At 34.1% G+C, this 23,733-nt stretch overlaps 1 protein-coding gene across 2 annotated transcripts in view; it reads right to left on the reverse strand.

Annotated features, from left to right (window-relative positions):
• LOC113110829 (thrombospondin type-1 domain-containing protein 7B-like) overlaps window positions 1-23,733 on the reverse strand; it is a 53,624-nt gene that overhangs the window by 25,283 nt on the left and 4,608 nt on the right. For both annotated transcript variants that reach the window (XM_026275039.1, XM_026275038.1), the window contains exons 2-3: window positions 12,018-12,170; window positions 2,396-3,236 (exon numbers count right to left, since the gene is read on the reverse strand). In XM_026275039.1, the coding sequence (XP_026130824.1) occupies window positions 2,396-3,236; window positions 12,018-12,144 (968 nt within the window). In that variant the 5' untranslated portion in view covers window positions 12,145-12,170. The remainder of the gene's footprint in view (window positions 1-2,395; window positions 3,237-12,017; window positions 12,171-23,733) is intronic.

Below are 23,733 nucleotides of genomic sequence, written 5' to 3' on the forward strand. Positions count from 1 at the left end.
GCAGAGTCTGTACAATGTGACATCACATTAACAAGCCCCTCCCACGACCACGCCCTGAGTGAGCCGCACATAATCTGCCATGTTTATCTTTACACTAGAGCATTTTAAATAAGCATTCACATAAGAAATGTCTTCTTATTAGAGCTACAAAAATTATTCACTCAAGAGCAGTGAGTGATTTTCTGTTTTTATTTTGTTTGGGTCATATCAACATTATAGACAGAAGTATAGGGACTGTATATTACGCTGCTGTCACTCAATACAGAGATTGAATATAAACATGCAGTTTCTTTTCTAACTGTTTACCTTCACAGACACAACTGACTGTTTTTGCAACTTATGGTTATTTAACATAAACTTGTGTATTTGACAGTTTAAGTGCAATAAGACTTGAAAGAGAACTTAGTGTGACAGAGAACTTAGTGTATCTGTGCGCTTGCTTTGGATGTGTGCCCTCAGAAAACCGTATGTCAGAAGATTAAACTGATGTAGTTTAAAAAACATAATTTCAGCACAATAGACATGATAACCAAAATAAATAGATGTTTTTAGCAGAGTATCTGAGGTATGAGCTGTAAAGGCACAGCCCTGTTCTGGAAAATGGGGCTTATTTGCATATAAAGAGTCACAAAAACAGCCCGTTTCTGCTTCCACTCAAAATAGGCGTTTTCAAAATGATATAATAAATCATCTGTGGAGTTTTTTGAGCGGAAACTTCACAGACACAATCTGGGGACACCAGAAACTTTTATTACATCTTGTAAAAAAGGGGCATAATAGGTGGCTTTTCATCTTAAGTGCTGAATTTGTTAAAAAAAAAAAAAATTCTTAACAAAAAGCAACTTTTCCACATCTTCAGAAAGTTGGTTCAGTCAGACCACCTTTTCTTTTCCCCTTGAGCTTTAGACATTTTTTAAATAGATGGCTCTCAGTGGGTGTTAAGAACTATGATTAAATCAAATATAAATACACAGAACTTGAGAATATTTGCAGCAAATCAAAACTCATAGCTTACTTGTCTCACTGGATTTCCACTGTCCAATAGTATGCTCGACAGGATGTGGATATTTTCAGAACCGTTTCTTAATTTTTCATATTCACTACAACACACGGCTCTCTCTGGAGCTTATTATTGTAGTTTTCCAGGAGCAACAAGTACTATTTCCATTAAAATCTAATGAAAAATTAATATAAAAGCAGCCGGCGTGGGATCTACCCCCAGCTGAACAAAGAAAAGGTTGAAAGTCTTCTCTCTATTCTGTCTCGCCACAACAGAAAGTAAAATTTAGATTCTGTTATTTGACAGTGTAACCAGTAACGCATACATAAATACCAGAATGTTCTTTGATGCAAACAGCATCATGGTAAAACAGGTAAACCATCTGCACTCGCAGGATGGCAGGGCTTAATACAGAAGACTCTAATATCCTCACTGTGGAGAGGCATTTAATAAAACAAGTAAATTTATTGCATAACATTGTTGCATAACTGTCTGCTAATAGCCCAGTATCATTTATTCATGGTCAGATGAGTAATGAGTCCTCATTGCTGCTCTGTTTGACCACAGTCGATTCTGAATACATCTACATTAGTTTTTTAAAAGCTTTTATTACAGAACTCTCTCTTTTTTCTGACTAATTGCAGCAGTCTGAGGACATTTTTTTGAAGTTTTGAAAAAACCTAAACTGTATAATTGGCCAATTTCTTTCATAGTTGTGCTAGTTTCACGTCTCCTGTATCACTTCACAATGTCTTTTTTTCTTACATGATAAAACAATTTAAAGTGGAATCAATATTTTAGAGGTCTTTTTTTCTTCTTCTCTCATGTAGTAGCCACGGGTTCCGAATCACCCTGTCTGGGCTGAGGAAACGGAATTAAACTAAACCACAACATTAACAAAATAATGTATCAAAATTATTAACGAACTATCAAAATAAAATATAGAAATCAGATAACATAAATAGGAAATAAAAATATGAAAAAGTAGAAAAACTGAACTAAAAATAAAAAATGAAGCGATATAAAAATTTGAAAACATATATAAAACTAAAGATTTAATTGAATTAATCATACAATCTAATTAACTAAATATTAAATTAAAATGAAGAAAAAAATAAAAAAATATAAATGAGATCTAGCTATTCAAAATCAGAAAATATAAAAAAAATGAATAGAAATTTATAAAAATAAAATAGAAATTTGAAAAGTATAGAAAAAATGTACTGCATAAAAAGTAAATAAAAATAACAAAATAAAATAAAATAAAATAATAGGTGCACTGACTGATCAATCTGTGAACTGATGGATGTATTGGCATTAGATTGATTAGTAGATGGGTTTTAAATGGATGAATTCATAAACTTCTTTCAAAATATTCATCCATTAATTAATCACCTTAGCATGGCATTCTTCCCATCATTCCTTGTACAGCGCAGCTGCCGAGTCTGATAGCCAATGGTGATTTTCCAGGATACTTTGTGGCCTCTTTCATCATAATGATTTTGATTGTAATTCATCTCAGCGTTGCGTTTGATGGTGTATGAAGCTTTGACGGTTTTTTTCCCATCGAGCCCAAAACCAAAGTCCACTGTCGTCTTTCCAACAGGCGCTGTCCCTTTAAGTCTGCAAGGGCTCCAGGGCCCCACCCACAAACTGTAACTGTATTCCTGCTGGTCGGAGGGACAAAGGGCAGGGTGGGCTTTCTCATGGTTACAGGGACGTGTCTGGGTGAGGCTGGGACAGTCTGCTCCTCCATACAGGGGTGCTGCCAGCACGTGTCTGGTGCGCTGCTGGAGGGCCGACCCGCAGGTGCGACTGCAGGTGGACCAGTGGGTGAAGGAGGAGACAACGCAGTCGATTGGGCAGGGTAACAAACATGCCTGTTCTCCTTCTGGCACTGCAGAAAATGCTTCACACACATGTTGGCTCACTGTGGTGCCATTGGTACGCTGCACACACACCACATCTCGGCTTTGGACTCCACGCTGAGCGGTCACACATCGACTGGCTGGGAGGAGAGGACTCGGGGTGCAGGGGCCCCAAGGAGACAAGCGCCACTCAAACAGATCCTTTTGCCACTCGCACATCTTCACACACACTCTCTGGTGCGGTGGGCGATCAGACGGAAAGCAGCTGGACTGATGCGTGCTCCAGCCTTCAGAATGGACACACCACACCGAGCGACTCTGCAGCCCAGCCGAACCGCAATCATTGGCCACACATACACCCCACACACCTAGAGGATAAGAAAAGGAGAGGCAGACAGGATATGAAGTGAATTACATTACTATTGTAATCACTGTCTATTAAAGCCCAAAACAGGCACAATGATGAGCCGCTATTCATCTCACTTTAGCACAGAAATACTGTACATTTGGATTCAGCCACACAAGACGGATAATCATCTTTAATCATTTTAGAACGTCGCTGTCAAAATAAATGAACTGGAGGGGAAAAGAACGGAAAAAAAATGACAAAAATCTGGATTTTGCAATCTGCTAGGTATATGGAAATAACAAGTGATTCTAACAGACTACTGCAAATCTTTGGAACAGTGTAGAGAATAGAATAGAACATTTAAAAGTTTGGGGTCGGTAAGATTTATCTGAAAATAAAAAAATACATAAAATTAATAAAAAATGACATTAAAGATATTGATAATGTTATACAATATAATACATTTTTGTTTCAAATAAACAAATACATGTTATTTTTAATATTTTCACATTATTAATGTTTTTACTGTTGTGTTACTACCTAAGACTTCTTTCAAAAGTATTAAAATATCTTCCTGAACCTACACTTGTATATAATATAATATAATATAATATAATATAATATAATATAATATAATATAATATAATATAATATAATATAATATAATATAATATAATATAATATAAACCATTTACATGATTGGGGCCATGATTGTTTAATAAATTAATAAAGAATAAGGGTGCAATAAATTTATCAAAAGTAAAAACATAATGTTATCAAATATTTCTGTTTCAATAATTTCTTATTTTAAAATGTTTACAATATTAGTGTTTTACTTTTTTAACGTTTTGATTAAAGTCTTGGTAAACATACAATAATATTTTATCTTCCTGAACCCAAAATTTATAATATAATATAATATAATATAATATAATATAATATAATATAATATAATATAATATAATATAATATAATATAATATAATATAATATAATATAATATAATATAATATAAACCATTTACATGATTGGGGCCATGAGTGTTTAATAAATTAATAAAGAATAAGGGTGCAATAAATTTATCAAAAGTAAAAACATAATGTTTAAAATATTTCTGTTTCAATAATTTCTTATTTTAAAATGTTTACAATATTAGTGTTTTACTTTTTTAACGTTTTGAATAAAGTCTTGGTAAACATACAATAATATTTTATCTTCCTGAACCCAAAATTTATAATATAATATAATATAATATAATATAATATAATATAATATAATATAATATAATATAATATAATATAATATAATATAATATAATATAATATAATATAATATAATAGTGAAAGTTAGAAAAAGGACTGCTTTAAAATAAACTTATTAAAGTATTTTTTGAATAACTATAACCTAAACTATTCCTAAAAAAATCACATCCCCCCATTTTTTTTAAAGAACATACAACAAAGCCATAATTGAGATATTATCAATGTTTTAACAATACTGAACACTTTTTTCCCCAGTATAGTAATAATATGTGACTATATGTGTTTGACTTATAACTAGTTTACAGTTGTTTCCGACCTCACAGCCATGAAAACAATCCTTTGTCATCACTCATGTTAAAATCTACCTGACAACCTAGTGATAAATATTTCAATTCTAAGGCCACTTGTTACAACTGCTTCCATAATCCCCTATTAGAAATGAGGTGACAGAAAGAAAAAGAAGGGATGAGAAGAAAGAGAGGAAAGGCAGAGGAAGCAGATGCTTCAAACACACAGCAAAAGTCTGACATCATTGCTGCTGTTCCTCAGGGGATGTCAAAGACCATGTTTTCCTCATCACACCACTGGTGAGGTCACCAAAGAGACCTGCCATCCTCTAAATGCCACCTAATGCACAACGGAGCAGACAAAAGCCATGTGACAGAGCCATATGGGGTGACATCAGTATACTGTATGAGCTCCGAGGTCAGCCAAACCCCCCTAGTCAAAGCCAAACACACATTTGATCATTAGACTGTCGGTCCTCACAGCGCGCTAATTACTGCTCGTGCGCTCATCCTCCTTACTCAAATATCAATTTACTCGGAGGCAGGGGGTTCAGGTAAAACTTTAACCGCAGAGGCCTGTCCCACAGAGATCTCCCGGCTAATCAGGATTCTGATGGATGGCATGCTGATTATAGACTTTAGATGTGGGAATAATTGCTTTGAACTGAGACGATGAGAGAATAAGCGCCAGGAAAGAGATATTTTTTTTAGTTGTTGTTCTGTTGTTCTCTGTCTGAACTGACAATTTTAGGGGAGAAAATGGAAAAACAAGTAAAATATGAAGCTTTTAACTACCTTTCTACTGGAAGACAGTGTAAACCATGTTACCTGAAATGCAGATCTATATCCATTATATTATTTTTTCATATCCGTATGAAGAAGATTATATATTGATTTGATTTACACTCTAGCATTTTGAACTTTGGGGTTGGTAGGATTTTTTTTATGTTTTTGAAATCTCATGCTCACCAAGGCTATTTGATAAAAAAAAAAAAAAAAAAAAAAAATGCAGTAAAAAAGTATATTGTCAGTGTTGTAAAATAGCCGTTTTCTATTTATATATATCAAGCAGTTCTTTAAACCAATTAAGAACACAATTCATCATTATTATTATTATTTTTTTTAATCTTTAATGTTCATTTAGACAACAATTCTGTTTTGGGGGCCCGAAAAGCAAACTTTTGAAAATGGGTTTCAAAATGATATCATTATCTTTTCGACGTAAACAACAGGAATGCAAATTGTTGAACAGTGTCTTTAAAATAAATAAACGCCTCTTGGTTTGATCTTTTGACATCTAAGGCCACAACATAAAAATTATAAAGAACCCAAATATTCTTTGAAAAGTACATTTTGTTGGAAGACACACACACACACGCACACACCATCACCCTCACAGCTGTGACAAACTTCTACTTTCAGACTGACTTGTATGTCTCACGGGGAGCTGATCCTCTATCTCCCTCCATCTCTCATGTGGTCATCATTGAAACGCAGCAGGCAGGCGGACAGAAACAGAACTGAGATACGAGCAGGACCCTGTCCCATGGTGTCACAGTAACTTAAAGCTGTGAGATGGGATGAGGTCACTCCCAGGGCATCGCAAGCAAAGTCACTGTCGACAAGACTGGGAATGGTTTTACTCAATTTTGGCAGCACAAAGACAGAGATACAGTTTGAACTAGGATATCTTATCTGGGAGAATCCACATTATCAATTTCTATTAACTTGGAAAAAGCAAATTTTGAGTTAAAATTTAAATTGGTTTTCATACAGGTTTTCATTTTTTTGCCCCTGGCAAAACCAATCGGCCTCCACAGCTAGATATATTTCATTAGCACCAATCAGATGCTTTGGTTCAAACACACCCGAGGCAGGTTATTTTCCACTATTCAAACTTTCAAAAGCTTTAATCACCCACAACACACAAGCCTCCCAGAGTTTCCTCTATGGTGGGATTCCTCAGTGGCTGTACTTCCATTATAAAGACCTCCGGCAAGCAACAACACTCTACTGCGGTATAACCTCACTTCAGCATGCTGAAAACAGCTCTGTCTATTGCTCTCTTCCCATTTTTTTTATTCTTTTTATTCTTTTTGTACTTGGCTGATACTTCTAGTCAAAAACAACTTTAAACAATGCAAAATTATACATTTTCATCAGCACATATATTCCCAGGCAATCTAGCCTGTGACCTTAGCACTGTTAGCTGCATACTCTGAGATTGTCCAGCCTATAAAATATCAAGCTAACAGCTGTGGAAAGTTTCTTAGTGCTTTAGTGCAATTAATGATTTCACCAAGCACATATACTGCAAACAACAGCACTGCAACAAAACTAGGTCTCTCTCATTCTTAGAAATATGATTAGTGTGCATTATAATCAGGGATCTTAAGCTCTTGTGTAATGTGATATTAATCCCACTGTAAGCATCTAATTGACATTATTAGCATCTATTTTAAATATATGTGAACATTTACGATTTGAGGTTAAGATTTTTTTCAAGTCTCTTCTGCTCAACAAGGCTGCATTCATTTGATCAAAAATACAGTGAAAACATTATTATCATTTCTAATTTAATTTAATTTAATTTAATTTAATTTAATTTAATTGTGGTGGCAAAACATAATCAGCAGCCGTTACCCCGTCTCTGTCCCATGATCTTATAGAAATTATTCTAATATGCTGATTTTTATTATTATCAATGTTAAAAACAGTTCTGCTGCTAATACTTTAGTGTTGCAATATATGAATCTTCGATAAATAATAACAGTTTTGTAACAAAAAAAGAAAAGAAAAACAAAAACAAAAAGAAATTAGATATAGATGATATAGATATAGATAAAAAATAGATGACTAAGAGTAGATGCAATGCTAAACCAAATCAGTTTAGCTGAATTAGAGAGTTAAGTATAACTGTAGACTGGCTACCATGCCTTGCTAATGAACAAGTGCATTGGTACTGTACATATGCTACCAAGCATGACTCAACAATTCAACCATTGTTTATGCTGAAACCGATCAAATTATGTATTTATGATGTCTGAAAGTGTCAGGGCCATTAATGTTGTTTACACATAAAAGAAAACACATTTCCTGACCCAGAGGTCTCTGGAGACGGCAAAATCCTCCCTCAACAGTGTAAAGAAATGTTCTAGTCTGACACTCACACACTTTTTGGATGCATCCTGGGTGAAACAATAGGGCACATGACAGATTAATTACTTGCTGATGGTCACAGATGCAATTACAGTGCTTTTCTGCCTATCACAGACACTTTAGCAAAGGAAATGGAGCCGTTTTTTGGTCTGTCACAGTTCGGTTGGAGTCTGGGGTTAGGACTGGTGGATTCTGACATCTTAAATGTGAAAGGCTTCGGTTCTTGCTCTGGAAAGCAACAATTCTGTGGCATATTTTGGTTTGCTCGAATGTCAAACATGAATGACATGAGTTTACTGTCAGGGTAAACAGGTGTCCTCGCAAATAAAGTTCATTACATTAACTATTGTATGAAAATGACCTAATAACTTCTGACAACTAAAACGTTCAACCACTTTCATTTTGAATAACATGTCTATTGTTTGATCAATTAAAACCTGTAATGAAATGCAATGCATTTTGCTTGTGCTAATTTAAAAGTGTGGCACCATCATCCAAAATGTATCATTCCAAACCCATATGACTTACTTTCTCTTTTTGCCCATAAAATGGAAATCAATAGAGCCCAAAGCACTGAACTCTGTTGATATAAGTACAAATGCATTTCCTGTGAATGCATGTATAAATGTATACACTTTGGAGCTACTATTCAAGTATGAAAGAAATAAGTTTAGTTTGCCAGATTTAGAGATAATGGTCATAAAGATAATGCAATTATCCATTTTAGTCTCTACGTATTTCCAACCTTTTGATAGTCTTTTGTGAACGAGAAATCCACTATGAGAACAATGACTTTTGATTTAATAGGATTCCCATTCATCTCATGACCACCAACTAGGATTTTGTGAAAGGCTCTATGAGTGTGTGTACAGCTGTACATGGTGCTGGTTTCTCCTTGTTCACCCAGTAAATCAATCGAACCGAAAGAATGAAAGAAATGAGTACTTACAGTAATTGATGAATTAAACAGAAGGCAAAAGAAGCACAGTATTCATTGCTAAAGAAGTGCTCAGTTCTTTTCTGTGGGCATTTTCATACAATAAAAAAAAAGATTGATTGATTGAAAAAGGAGAAAAAGATTCTCTCTATCTTTTTTTTTGAATAGTTTTTCTCATATTCTATCCTCAAAAATGTTTATGGAGTTTATAGAGTGAGAGGTCACCACTGTCTTATAATAAAGGCAGTCAACTTTGATTCTTGGTTCTGTTCATGCCATGTAAAATAAACAAAGATTGTATATACAGTACTGTGCGTTTTTGAACATCATGGGGATGTGTTATCAGGGCTTTCACTGTTTAAAGTGAATCCTAAGGCACTTGTGAGTTGCAATGTATGTATGAAGAGTGTAGCTGAAAAGGTTGAATGTGGCTGATGCATGAAAGTAATTCCCGCATTAAAGCGCCTTTATGGCTTTTAGTACATGTCTGTTAGCTTTGAGACCACCTTAAGCTAGCCGTCTTCATCTCTTTCTTGAAGGTTAATTTTCACCTTCTTGTTTTGCGAGACAGAGTCATTATCTGTCCAGCTTGTGACGTCAGATAGAAGAACTCCAGGGAAACTGGTTCAAAATGAGGTTTTCAAGCCACCAGAGTGCTTTAAAATGAAGAATTTTCTTTTTTTTCCCTTTTTTTTTTGCATGCACACAGTTTTCTAATTTCCAGAACAGGGAAACTAAACAAAATTAAGGACACACACACACACACACACACACACACACAACAAAAAGGTGAAGAAAATTAGACCTTGAGTACAAAAGCAAGTGTGTAGGTGGACAAATGAACGTTTCTTCATAGACAGTATGAAAGTGGACCCACTTCTTCAGGATGAAACCAGTATCGATTTTACATTCCAGGAATCATCACCCCTGTGGCCCTGCAGATCTGCTCTTCGATCCACACAGCACAAGAGGAAACTCTCTCAGAGTCTCTGAGAACTGATCACTGATTCACACAAAACCTCTACATCCTTATCATCACCACTTTGTCCATAAAGCATTTTTACAGTTGCCTTCATCACCACTGGACACCTTTTCATCCATCCATCCATCCATCCAATGTTTGAATTTTACAAAAGGGAGTCAACCTTTTAAAATAAACTCTCAATTGGTAGCCATACATCAACTAGTTATCATCTTTTAAAACAAAACTGTGATATTAATTAATATTATAATTATTATTATTATTAATTGATTCTGCTGAAATATAAACTAAAACAAAATTTTTGGGGTCAGTAAGATTTAAAAAAAAAAAAAAAAAAGGCTCACCAAGGCTGCATTTGTTTGCATTTATGTATTTATTTACAGCAAAAATGTTGTTATACGGAATTTTTTTTTTGCCAATTTAGAATGTTTTCTATTTTAATATATTTTAAAATACAATTTATTCCTGATGTCAAAATAACATTTTCTACTTTTGTCACTTTTTTTTTTTTTTTTTTTTTGCTACTCAAGAAACCTTTCTTATTGTTTTTAATTTGAAAACAGTTGAACTGCTTAATTTTATTTATTATTTATTTATTTTTTTTTGAAAAGCATGATTCAGGATTCTTTGATGAATACAAAGTCTATACGGTGGTCGAGAGAGCTTAACGCACTTGATCTTCAGAAAACACATGCAAATAGAAAAAGCACCAGCAAATACATTCACTGTAATTTTTGATCAACACAAATATTTATTTCTTTCAAAAAAAAAATTAATTATATTTGATAATGCACTATTTAATGTATTATTTTCTACTTTATTTATTTGTAATGATAACACCTAAAAATGAACATGCTAAACATATGCTTTTAAAAGTTGTTTTGATTGCCTCCATGTTCAGATCTCATGACCATCCAAATACTTCCTCTCCCTGTTACTGGATACTTTTTCTCATGGAATAATTTTATCTGAACTAGGGCTGTCAGATAAACTAAACCTCCCACAATTTGGTCCCAGAGAAACTGGGGGATACTCACTTCTGTATTTATTAACTGAGAATGACAGTTGTCTCGTATGAACTTCCTCATATCCATACGTTGGATGGTTTGTCACAAGTTTTGAAGAAGTGCTTAATTGCGGCATCTTAAAATGTAAGCCTACAGTAGCTTGGATGCACCGGACAGCATTAATAGGCCAAGTAATAATCTTCTGTTCTTAGTGAGCTGTCAATCTCACACTTAACAATTGTTGCCATGGCGACATGAGGAATTCTCCGTGCAACTCCAGCTGGATATAAGATTGATCAGACTTCACAGATAACACAGGCAGATGGTCTCACAGTTTTCTGAAGTGCTGTACATACATGCCCGCTGATCCAAGAACTGCGACAACAAGGATCAATATCCAACCTGGAGCATTTTTTATTTTCCACTTCTGTTCTCCTCTATCGAATGCAGAATAGAAATGTGTCATTCACACATCCGATTGTGCGATCCTAAAAAGTGACTTCTTCATTTGGATCTGACCACAGAGAAATGGCAAAAAATGTGTCTGAATTCTCTGGCTCGTTCTGTGGATGGATCCTACAAACACAAGCTGTGTGTTTAGCATTTCTCAAAACCTTGAAATAATCGTTGCATTTTTATCTGTGTGAAGATTTATTCTGTGCACTGTAACAATTAATGCAAAAATGAAAATGATGTCACCTTCTTTTTTCTTCTGCAGAGCTCAGAAAGGTGATCATGGCCATTCTTAAAAGCAAGTGAGAACTGGGGTGTCAGGATCCATAAAATGACCAAAAAGCAGAATAAAAGTATCTTGTGTACTATATTCCTATAAGTCTTCTGGAGCCATATGATTGCTTTGGTTTGACAAAAGACCAAATTTTAGTTATTCATGGAAAGCCTTAGCTCCCACTGAGAGATGTATCTGAACAAATCTTTTCAATGAATCGCTTTCATGTGGAAAATAGTGGCCATATTCTTCAAAAATTCCCATTTTGTGTTCTACAGAAGAAAGAAAGCCATACAGGTTTGTACTGTTGCAACATGACAGTGAGTGAATGATGACAGAAACAAGTAATCATGGTAGAATAACACTCATAATTACGCTAGGGGCAACATAGATGAATTTCGTCCAAGAAAAAGCTAATGTTGGAAATACTGGTAACCCACCTGTTTTCCAGATGTATTGGCTTCTTTTTGGTGCCTCTGCCAACAGTGGAAGGGACATTAGTGACACATAAAGGAGGGAAGCCCACAGGGAGAAGACAAAGGCAATCCCACCCTTCAGAAATGCCATCTTTTGTCAACCTGTTGGTATCTAACCTGCAGAGAAGAAATATACACAACAGCGAGTTATAGAAATGTAAGAGGTATTTTGTAGATGTCTTATGTTTTGTGGACATTTAGACACCAGGTACAAGAGGTTTGAAGAACACTTGGTCAAAGTCTGTTAAATTTTGGTTTCTAGACCCTTCTTCAATCTAAATATATTATAATTTATCCATCAAGCTCTCAAGGTCTGGGCAAAATAATATTTTATGATATGAGTAATTTTATTTCACGGTAACAATATATATCACAATATAGTTATTGTTTTCTGTTTGATATCGACATTTTTGATTCCATAGAAATGACATAATTCTTGTCAACAAACTCAAGCTCACTGAAGACAAGTAATTAGTCAGTGATTGAATAAGAATAAGAAACGACTTACAAGCGATAGGACCAAACTGCTAAAAAACTGCAGTAGAACAAATAAGAAATACTACATAGATTGTACGAAGTAATCAAATAAACAAAACTGCATATTCTTCATTGTGTAAATTAAATATATACAGTATTTCTTAAATTAAAGTTACAAAAGTGATTTATTCAAGAGCAATGAGAGATTTTATCTTTTGTTGTTTGAATGATATGAATGGCAGACAGCAGGAATGTTAGACTGCTGTCACTTTAAGAGCTGCCCGCATCAAATACACTTTTACATGTGTTTTCTTTCTCTGCTATTTGCTTTCACTTAAAGCTGCAGTCTGTGACTTTTGATGCTCTAGCGGTTAATAAACAGAACTGCTTGCGTCTTGCGGAAGAACATTGAGCCGGAGCTTCTTTTCTCTTTTAATGTCTATGAAGAATCACAAAGGTACTGGGTTACTCCGCCACGGTACCTACCCGAAGCAATCTAAAGTAGTCTGAATATAAAAACTTATTATAGGTCTACCCTAGTGATCCAGGACAGGCTAAAAACACGGTTTGGAAAATGGATTCATGGTGTACTCAATTATTGTATACAATTTGTAAATTTTGAACACAAAAAAAGTTACGGACCACAGCTCTGATTGGTTGTTTCTTACCGGGAGCGATGTATTTCTGCAAATATCAATAGGACCACTGGGAGGAGCCAGAGGAGCTTTTTTTTCACAGATTGTTTTATTTTTACAAAAGTTACCTACTTCAGCTTTAAGATCTAAATTACTGTGTTTATAGGGATACTTGCAAAGATGGGGATTTTTAAAGGCAAAAATAACAGTCTATGAGTACAGTCTTCACATGCACACTCCTCTCTGACAATGCTCAGAAACAGTCTTTCTGACAGCGCATGCATATAGCGAAATGAGTTCTCTTTTGCTGCTGATTGCATTTCAACGGCTTAAAAACACTACTTTTTAAACTGCAATGCTTGAAAACATGTGCAAATGATAAGATTTCATGACCACGTAGCACAGCATTGTCATATGAGAGTGTAACCGCGATGGAGACGATAGTCCAAAATCTCTACCAGTTGACAAATTTCTACCAGTTAATCATACTGGTATACTGCTTTAAGTATATCACACCTAATCCTACAATTTAGGACACTTCACATCTATTGATAATAATAATATTTTGTTCTAGTGATTGACAGATATGGATTTTTTTTATAACCGATACAGATACCAATTATTTGAGTGTTTATGTGCCCGATAACCGATATGATGAATCGATATTTATTAACTGTTACAAAGTAATTAAAGTAAATAAATTTAATTTAAAAGAAAACATACTTCACTTTTGTTTTTCCTCTTTTCATTCATCTTTTTTAAAGTGTTGAAAATGTGTCTTTCATGTTAAATTGAATCTTTATATTACAATTTTTTTTATAAACAGCATTAACAGCAAAAACACTTATATTAACAATATGCAAAAAAATCAATCAATAAATAAATAAAGGACAGGATTCATATCAACTTCATTTTAAACTACTGTTACAGTAGGTTTATAAGCTGTTAATTAAAGTCAAGAATAATTTACTGGATAATATTAATTCACTGAATAATATTCTCTGGAATATTGGAATATAACAAACAAAACTTCTCAACTGGAATGTCATATCAAAATTATTAATAATGTTTTGTCGTTCTAGATTATGAAATGCCTGCTGATTAATCTATGGTTAATCTATGCAGTTACACAGAACTATAGATTAAACTGTGATCGCTCACAGCGATAATAAGCAATTATTTTTTTATAATTAAAACTATTAACTATTTGATAATTTAAATAATTAAAGCACATGAGTTTTATTTATTTAGATGTTTATTAGCAAAATAATGGTTACATAGTAAATGTTAAAACAATATAGGGAGTTTTAAACAAGTGAATCTTGTTAAAAGTGACATGCAATGGCCGTGCTGGAGCATTTCCTGAGTATCAACCACATCAACCCAGAGAATGAACAGCAATATGAAAGTGGCTTCACGAGACTAATGATGTAGTAAATTTACAACAGAGAGAGAATTAAATTCAGCGCTTTTTTCCCAACATGCACTCATTTCTGGATGTATTATTTAACTCATGCAAACTTATGTCTTTATTGGGATAGGATATTGATGGATTATCTGCATGATCACCAACTTCAGGAGACTAGCAATGAGCAGGCAAAAGAGAGAGTATTCAATTCAGTGTTTTTATTTCCAACATGCGCACATTCATGGCTGCATATTAATTCAGGCAAAGTTACATCTTTATTGGGACAGGACTTGATGGATTATTTAACACGACTCCGTGAGTCGGTCTATATTTCTTAGAGCAATGCTGCATAAACTACATATCAGGCATTTATGTAATGCATCTAATTTGTGCATAACTGGCTGTTATGTTAAATAAAGTTTACTAACTACAGCAAATCAAGTACCTGCACGTCATTGTTGTTGTCTCGCATCCCCTAAGACGCACTGCAATGTCGATCCTGCGTGTAATTCTCAAAACACCCACAAGATAGCGCCATTCATCGGTAAATCCGATATTACAAAACCGATATCCGATTATGATAAAAGGCTTAAATATTGGGGAAAATATAGGTAAATCTATGTATTGGTCAATCTCTATTTTTTTCTACAAATTGTCATCAGAAATATCACATTGTATCCTTCAAGAGCAGTGATATTATATTCTCAAATAAATGTTTTGCAATCTACATTTCAAGTTGTTTGAAATTGTTTTAATGTCTCTTACATTAGTTTTTGAGTGTCCGTAGTTTATGAATAAAATTGTAACTTCAATATAGATAAAATTGTCTAAATAGAATTTTTTTTTCCATGAAGTACCTTTTTAGACAGTTTAAATTTAATTCAAGAACATTTATTAATTTGCTCTGCAAAAGTTCTGTCAACTGCTACTGATCGTCATGCATTATGTGCTGTTATTTTCTTATTTTAGACATTTGAAACACAGTATTTTTGTACGCTCTAATAATTGAGCATCATCTATTGTTATGGTTTGAAATGTTTTTATGATTTTAAGTCATATTTGATGTTAACCTGAAAGTCAAAATGGTGAAATATTATTCAATAATATATACAAATGCTTTTATACAAAATCCCAGTGCTTCTATTTTACTGATTATGTACAGTACTAATTAACTCCCAGCCAAAGATCCAGATGTGTTTCATTATGTTGGTTTAAAATCTCTGTATAAAAGTTATGGCACAATCAATCAGAGAAAGTGAGAAGAAATAGAAGAAGAATACACCCCTGGAGACAGAGAACATATTTACACGAAAAGCGAAACCTGTGAAATCTTTACTCCATATCTGTTTCACTTTCTTTTTGTCTCGTTTTATTCGTCTGTCTCTAAGGCAAACATAAACACCTTCCTCAGGGGGAAAAAATATCTATGCTGGCTCTTGAAGGGAATTCATTGGCGCTCGTTAGAGCTGACTGGATGAAGCGTGCGCTCTGTTCGAGGAGAACATTTAAAGAGATGAACAGGACACTCGGTGCTTTGCTGCACAAAGAGCCGTGGCTGATTCCACTCAGCTAAATTACGTCTGCCACATTCCCACCATGTCAAATCCGTTACTTAGGAGAGAGAAGCAAAGGCTGGAGAGAGAAGACAAGGGAAATAGAGACAAGACAGAAGGTGATAAAAGCAGGAGAGATAAAGACAAAATACTGTATAGTGACGGAGAGAGAGAGACAGAGAAAGATAACTCTAATAGACACTTGACTATAAAGATTCACTTAATAATTGTAGATCTGAACTAGAACATCTGTTTCAGACAAACAGTAGAAAAGTATCCCTGTCAGAAGGATGAGAGAGATTTTTTAAGCATGAATGTGCCTAAAACGGTGTGTGTACTGGTCCATTACTACCAGGATAATACAGTTTAGAATAAAAAAGTGTTGAATTGTATAGTATTGGACTATATAGTGCGGAATGGAAAAAAAAAAAAAAAAAAATTTTTTTTTAAATAAATAAATATATAAATAAATAAAAACATTTAAAACTGTTCTATTGATTTGGCCTATGAAATTCATATATAAGTAAGATTTAAAATAATAATAGGTAGAAGAATTCTTTTATTTAGCAAGGATGCTTTAAATTTATCAAACGTTACAGTAAATAATTATTTATAATGCTACTATATATATGAAATGCTGTTCTTAACTTTTTTTTTTTTTATAATCAAAGAATCCTGAAAACATTTTATCATGTTTCTACAAAAATATTAAACAACACAACCATTTTCTACAATGAAAACAAAAGGAAATGTTTACTGATCAGTAAAATAAAAACATACAAAATGATTCATGAGACACTAAAGACTGGAGTAATGATGCCGAAAATGCAGCTTTCTGTCACAAGAATAAATTACATTTGAAAATATATTAAAAAAGAAAGCCATTATTTTAAATTGTAATTTTTACTATATTACTGGTTTTAACTTTTATGTAAGTAAGTAAGTAATTTTAATTTATAAAGCACATTTACACACAGCGCAAAACTGACCAAAGTGCTGTACAATGAATAGCTAAAAAGACAATAAAAATATAAACACATAGATTGAATAATCATAATTATGTAAAACATTAATAAAAATAAGCCTTCAATATCACGTCACACAACATATGCATAATGTAATGTGTATATTCATATCACTATAGTTTGAGGTTAGGATAAATAAATGATTATGGATTAATTATTATTATTTGTATTTTAATAAAACACCACTTGTTTGTGATTTTACTGAAGGTTTACTGGCTGTAATGATCTGAAAACCACTCTTATTTCTGCTTCCAGTACTCTCACATTCATTAGCTACTCAGCTCCACAACTTCCCATTCTATTTCCCCTGATATTTCTGAGAGATAATTCCTCCTTTTTCTCCACATCTGTCTCTTCCCTCTGCCATAATCCCCACATCACTCCGATTTCCATCCAAAAATGTAAATCACGCTCCATTCAGCAGTCCTACATAACACTGACGGGATCTGCATCAAATGTTTGGTTAGCTGCTTTGTCATACAGTTTGAAAAGCCTGTCACAACTAAAGTGAGCTTCCAGAAACAGTTCTCCGCTACGCTCAACCAAGTGCTGTTATCTCAGAATTCCCTGCTCGTTTCATCATGACACAGTAGATTGACGCATAGCATTAAACATGTCTGTTAGCGCTGACCGGAGACCGGAGAGTAATTACAAAGCTAATCAGTTCCGACAGGACTCCATTCACTCACGGGCTCTCACACATGGGCAGACTCCAATGCATCCGCACACACACAAAGTAGAAATAGGGATCTACAAATGACTGCCTGATTAAAACACGCCGTTTTCAAGAAGGCTGGATTGATTTGAGGAATTGCAGGGCTCAAGAATTCACTGAAAAGTTTAATTAAATAGTTTGTTTGGCTGATTAAACGGGTGCATCCTTTTCATTAAACCTAGAAATCGTCAGCTCAGTTTTTGAGGGTCGAAGGGTTGTAAAGAAAAGAATAATGAACAAATCTGTCTTAATCTCCAGCATACAGGCATCATTAGACCCTCAGGAACCACACGCACACCACCTTCCTAATAGGTCTATTCTAGGCAATCTGTGTCAAGGTAAGCCGTTTACTACATATGCATGCATTTGGAAGGCTTTTTCCAGGTTTTTTCATTGCAATAACAAGCACATTCATTTCCGCAGGAATTTTCAGGTGGGTTTGCAGTGCAATGACATTTTCATAATACCAGCCTTGGAGCAGCTTCTCATTTAAAACTTAACTCCTGCGTTAAAATTCACCCTTCCTTCATAGCATCTCCCACGCTTGAGATTTAGAGTTTACTCAAATTTTCACGCTTCCGCTGAGGAGGAACTCGGATATCCAACCTAAATGCCAACAAGACTCACCTTTGTTTAACCTTTGCTTCAGCAGTGTTGTAGTAATTAACCTAGAGGACGACAGAGCTAATCTTGTGTTATTGCAGCGGCTGCTCTCGCAGATGTCTCTTTATGAATCTGAGATCTTATTTTCTATGTTAATACATAATTAATGTGCAAATGCATAGGTTGTAGTAATGAAGAGAGAGCAACTTCAAAAAGATCCACGGGCTTGCACTTTCAAGCGACGAACAGTTGGCATTCAGCAATGCTCTTTCACACAATGCAAACATATTGACTATTTTTTAGCACCTGGCTAATGATGCAACTGTAGGTTTTAGTCTGGAAACACTGAGATACTCTGTTCCTATGATATGGTAATGCAGTGTTTATGCAATTGCATGTTCAGAAATTTGACAGTTACGCTATTGTTCAAATGTTTGGGTCATTAAGCTTTTATGAAGTTATTCTTTTTTCTAAAAAAAAAAAGAAAAAATAAATATTTTTACAAATTAAAATGACAGTTTTATGTTTTCAAATTGAAATATAATTTATTCTTATTAAGGCAAAACTTAATTGAAAAATGTTGAAAATGTTTAGCGGCTTAATATTTTTGTTGTTGTTTTTCTTTTTCTTTGATGAATGGAAAGTTCAAAAGAACAGCATTTAAATATAATAAATAATTTTATTACTCTCAATTCAATGGATCCTTGCTAAATATTAGTGTTAATTATATTTATATCTATCTATCTATCTATCTATCTATAGATATATATATATTCTTTAAAAAATGCATTTTGACATCAAATATAATTTTATATATATATATATAGTGTTCACATAAAGACAATAAGCCAAGAATCAATGGCTACATTAGGTAATTACTTTAGTGTCAGTGTCAGTCCACATGTCACTGAGTATGTCTGTTCACTTGATATGGTGCTTCTGTGTGTGCATTCATAATTAGAGTTGAAGAGTATCTCAGAGCCTGTGTTATGAGTCATAACTGGTCAGATCAGGTATCAGGGTTTGACGACTTATTGTATGCATTGCTCAGTGACAAACTGACCTTCCCTGCTGCTGAGTCAATTACAGTTCAATTAGGACACAGACCCTGCTGTGGCCCTGAGCTCTGCAGCAGGAAGCATATGGCAGCTATATACGGCCAAACCAGCTCTGGCTCAGCAGGAAACTGTCGCACATACACTTATGTACCTAAGTGGAAATGGAAGAATCAATAAAAACGTAGTTTCTATAGGGTTCGAATGAAAGCTGTGCATAACTGCTGGATTGAACATCTGTTCTTGTAATTTCCTTCGTGGCTGGAGACAGCTAAGTCTTAAATAGGATGAGGTGTAGACTTTTAATTGGTAAAGTGTATAGAAAATGGACTGAGTGCAATTACAGATATGTCCAAGGGCTTCGCAATCGACCTTCAGGCTTCAATACAGACCACTCCACGTATGAATGTTCAGGGTCCTAAATTTGCACTCACTAGAATTCACTGGAATACTTACCAAATTAAAGTAAAATGAGTTATTTTCTTTTGATAGGAACTGCAACATAATACATGGTTTAATTAAAATTGATTAACTAATAGTCTAACACTGATGAAAAGGACATGAACAATTATGTATAACATAACATAACATAACATAACATGTTTTTATATTTATTTATTATTATTATTATTATTATTATTATTATTATTATTATTATTATTATTATTTTCGTCAGCACCACTGTTGTTGACATAAACAATTTCTTTAAAATAATAATAATAATAATAATAATAATAATAATAATAATAAATAATAATTATTATTATTACTGTCAGCATTATTGTTGCTGACACAAACAAAAAGCCAAGACTTGTGCATCTTCAGACAAAATTTATCTCAGTAAAAAGATTTTTTTACTATAAATAATAATAATAATAATAATAATAATAATAATAATAATAATAATAATAATAATAATAATAATAATAATAATAAAACTTCTTCTTCTTCTTCTTCTTCTTATTAAATGGCGCAATAAGAACCTGACTGCTTTAAGACCAAAAAGAAGAATCTGCCTGCTGGTTGCACTGTAAACAAACAGTAAGTGATTAAACCACCAACATGAAAATATGAGGAACGAAATCAAGTGTCAGATATAGTTTCAGTAGAGATCTCATATATAATGCTGTGAGTCACACAGTGACATGCACTGGAGAAAACAGTGGAATAATTGCAGTGCCTAAGGGATGGAAATATATCTTTAATATTAAAAATAATGTAAAATACAATTTTGTGGCCAGTGAGGAAGATTTATGGTCATTAAATTTACCCTCCATTGGCCAGTGCAGCAAAAATCTAATATTGGAGCTTGTGAGAGTGCATCAAAAACTAAGTATGTATCCCTTCTCCTGTAGCTGAGATGAAAGCGAACAATGTTGAGGCCCTCTCAGTGACAGCATCCATCATTCAATATCTCAACATCTGACAAACAGTAAAGACTTACAGCAATAAAACTTAAGACACAGGGGTAGACACACAAAGAGAGTCTATTAGTCTTTGAGCTAATTTTCACACAGATTGAAATACTGTTGTTTTCATGTGTGCCACACTAATGAGAGTTTCTGCATAAAAACAGAACAGGAAGTGGGTTTCAAAGTGCTTCACTTAAAGCAAACTCTACATGTTTCTGAGTTGTCTTTGATTGTCTTTTCTTTCATCTGTTCTCCATAATCCCATTGTGATTCTTAGCCGTGAGGCCAGAAAACTGGGCTCGGGATCAATGAGAGCTGGAGTCACTGCCTCAACTTTCATTTGAAACAACAGAAAGAAATGCTCAGTCAAATGTCAATGCTTTAACCTTGTTTTCTATAAAGCAATATTTATATAGATATATGTTATGTCCCATTTTCCCCATTGACATACATTGGGTTGTCCAAAGTCACTATTTTGCTCCTAAAAAACCACTCAGTGCTGGTGTGGACACCAAACTTCTGATGCTATTGACGCTTTGAAGAGCCGGACAGGACCAGCTGCCGTCAGTCCTTTGATGCCTCTATATCATCACTGCAGAATCAGCTCTAAAGTTCCCAGACTCTAGCACAGCTTCACAAGCTTCACACAGTCCTGTACTTTGCAGTATTTTGAGATCAAACAGTAGAATGCTGCTGTCTAGTATTCTGGTTTTAACATTCTATTGGAATGATGGGGAGAAGACAATTTTAGAATAGGACAGAGGAAACGTCTAGATGTGGATGTTCCATGCTAGATGTGAACACCTATCTAATGACACTAGGTTAGACATCTCAAAGGCAATTCTTAGATAAACTGTCAAAATAAAATAAAGTGCAATTGTTTTTTTTTTTTATTATTATTATTATTTTACTTTAATTAGTACAACAGCTTGTTACTGGGTTATCTACCATCTTACACAGTAAAAATAAATCCAATTTCTGCTAAAAGAAAACATCATTTTAGTCTTTCTACTTACAAACTTCACATTTAGTTGAATGTTACTTGAAGTTTCTTCGCAATTATTTGTGAGACTTGCTATTTCTGAGTGAATTGTTTTACAGTGAATCATACCTCTTTTTTTTTTCAGTTTAGACCTTTAACATCTGTCTACATGGTAAATGAGCAAGGTTATGCCAAAAAAAGCTTTCACCATAAGAAAACTGTCTGCAAGCAACACAACATACAGTTGGATAGGCAATGCATGGAAATTACATTAGCTGAAATAAAGAAACACATGCACATAAATTTTGCATATATAATGTTAAAAAAAAAAAAAATGAACATAATTTTGCGGATTAAAAACAAATTATGCTGTATTATTTCAAGAGTCACTTTTGGTGTACAAGTGCATTACAGTCCACCATTACTTGATCCCAGTAAAAAATTAATTTAAATTAATTTAAATTAAATTAATAAATTAAATGTATGCATTTAGCAGATGCTTTTATCCAAAGCGACTTACAGTGAATTCAGGCTATCATTTTTTACATATCATGTGTTTCCGGGGAATTGAACCCCCAACCTTGCTACAGGAACACAAAGAAATCAAATGAAGCAAACAGAAATGTCAAACATACTCAGTCTACGCCGCTTCAGATGTGTCTACTGTAAATCATTCTCACTCTACAATTTATTTTTGCACAACAGATGCTGAGACTTTCTCATGTGACGCCTGATACCAGGAACCTTCAAGTGTGCAGCAAATCAAATCAGTGATCAAATAAACCAAGAGACTGGAGAAGCACAAACTACCAAAACGCTTGCCCATGAGCTTCAGTCCCCTGACTGCACTTGGGATAACTTAACTTTACAGCAAACATGGATTTAATGTTTGACACATCTGTCATACTTTCTCATATAAAACTTGTAACTGTAACAAAAGTGACAATGCTTTCATGATATGTTTTTATAAGAAACTGGGTTCCCTGAGAATCAACTCCACAAACACTACTACAAATCACGATGAATACGTTGCCTTTCCATCACTTCTTTCAGTTTGTCAAACAATTATTTGAAACAACAGTAAAGAGGAATATAATTATTCCCAGAAAGTGCTCAACTTGCATTGCTTCATTGACCCCTGATGTCAAATGGACTATTTTACCAATGTCCTTGCTACGTTTCTGAAGCTGGAAACAATGCAAGTTGTGTTGCTGTCTATGGAGGGTCAGAGAGCTCTCGGATTTCATCAAAAAATATTTTAATTTGTGTAACGAAGATGAACAAAGGTCTTACAGGTTTGCAACGACATGAGGGTGAGTAATTAATGATCCTTTTAAAACATTATTTTTAAACAAATATTTACCAGAGTATATTTAGCAGAAAAATATAAATAAACAATACAGTACTTTTTTTTTTTTAATAGATAAAATCAGATTTCACAGGGCACTAAATCTGGCTCTGAAGACCTAACTGCTGCTAAAATGTTTTGGTCCATAGTATCAGTCAAGCCTGTTTTTGAATAAGTGCAATTTCTCGTCATTTATACAAGCTGCCAAAGCTGGAAGACCACCATCCTTGCTAAAACAAAAACAAACGTGTTTACTAGATTTTGTGTGGTTAGAGCTTTCAGTCTCATGTTTTGTTCCATGATCAGGCTTTGTGTCTATAGAAGGCTTGTATTGTGTGCTTTGTGTGGTGAAGGGTATAATCTTAGTTGCATGGGTCATGTTTTTGGCAGGCGCCAGTTTGCAGAGGTCTGTGTCTGTTTGGATTATTCAGAGCATGTCTATCTGGACCACAATGACCACTTGGCTT

The sequence above is a fragment of the Carassius auratus genome, chromosome 11 (assembly GCF_003368295.1).
Source record: "Carassius auratus strain Wakin chromosome 11, ASM336829v1, whole genome shotgun sequence".
Lineage (NCBI taxonomy): Eukaryota > Metazoa > Chordata > Actinopteri > Cypriniformes > Cyprinidae > Carassius > Carassius auratus.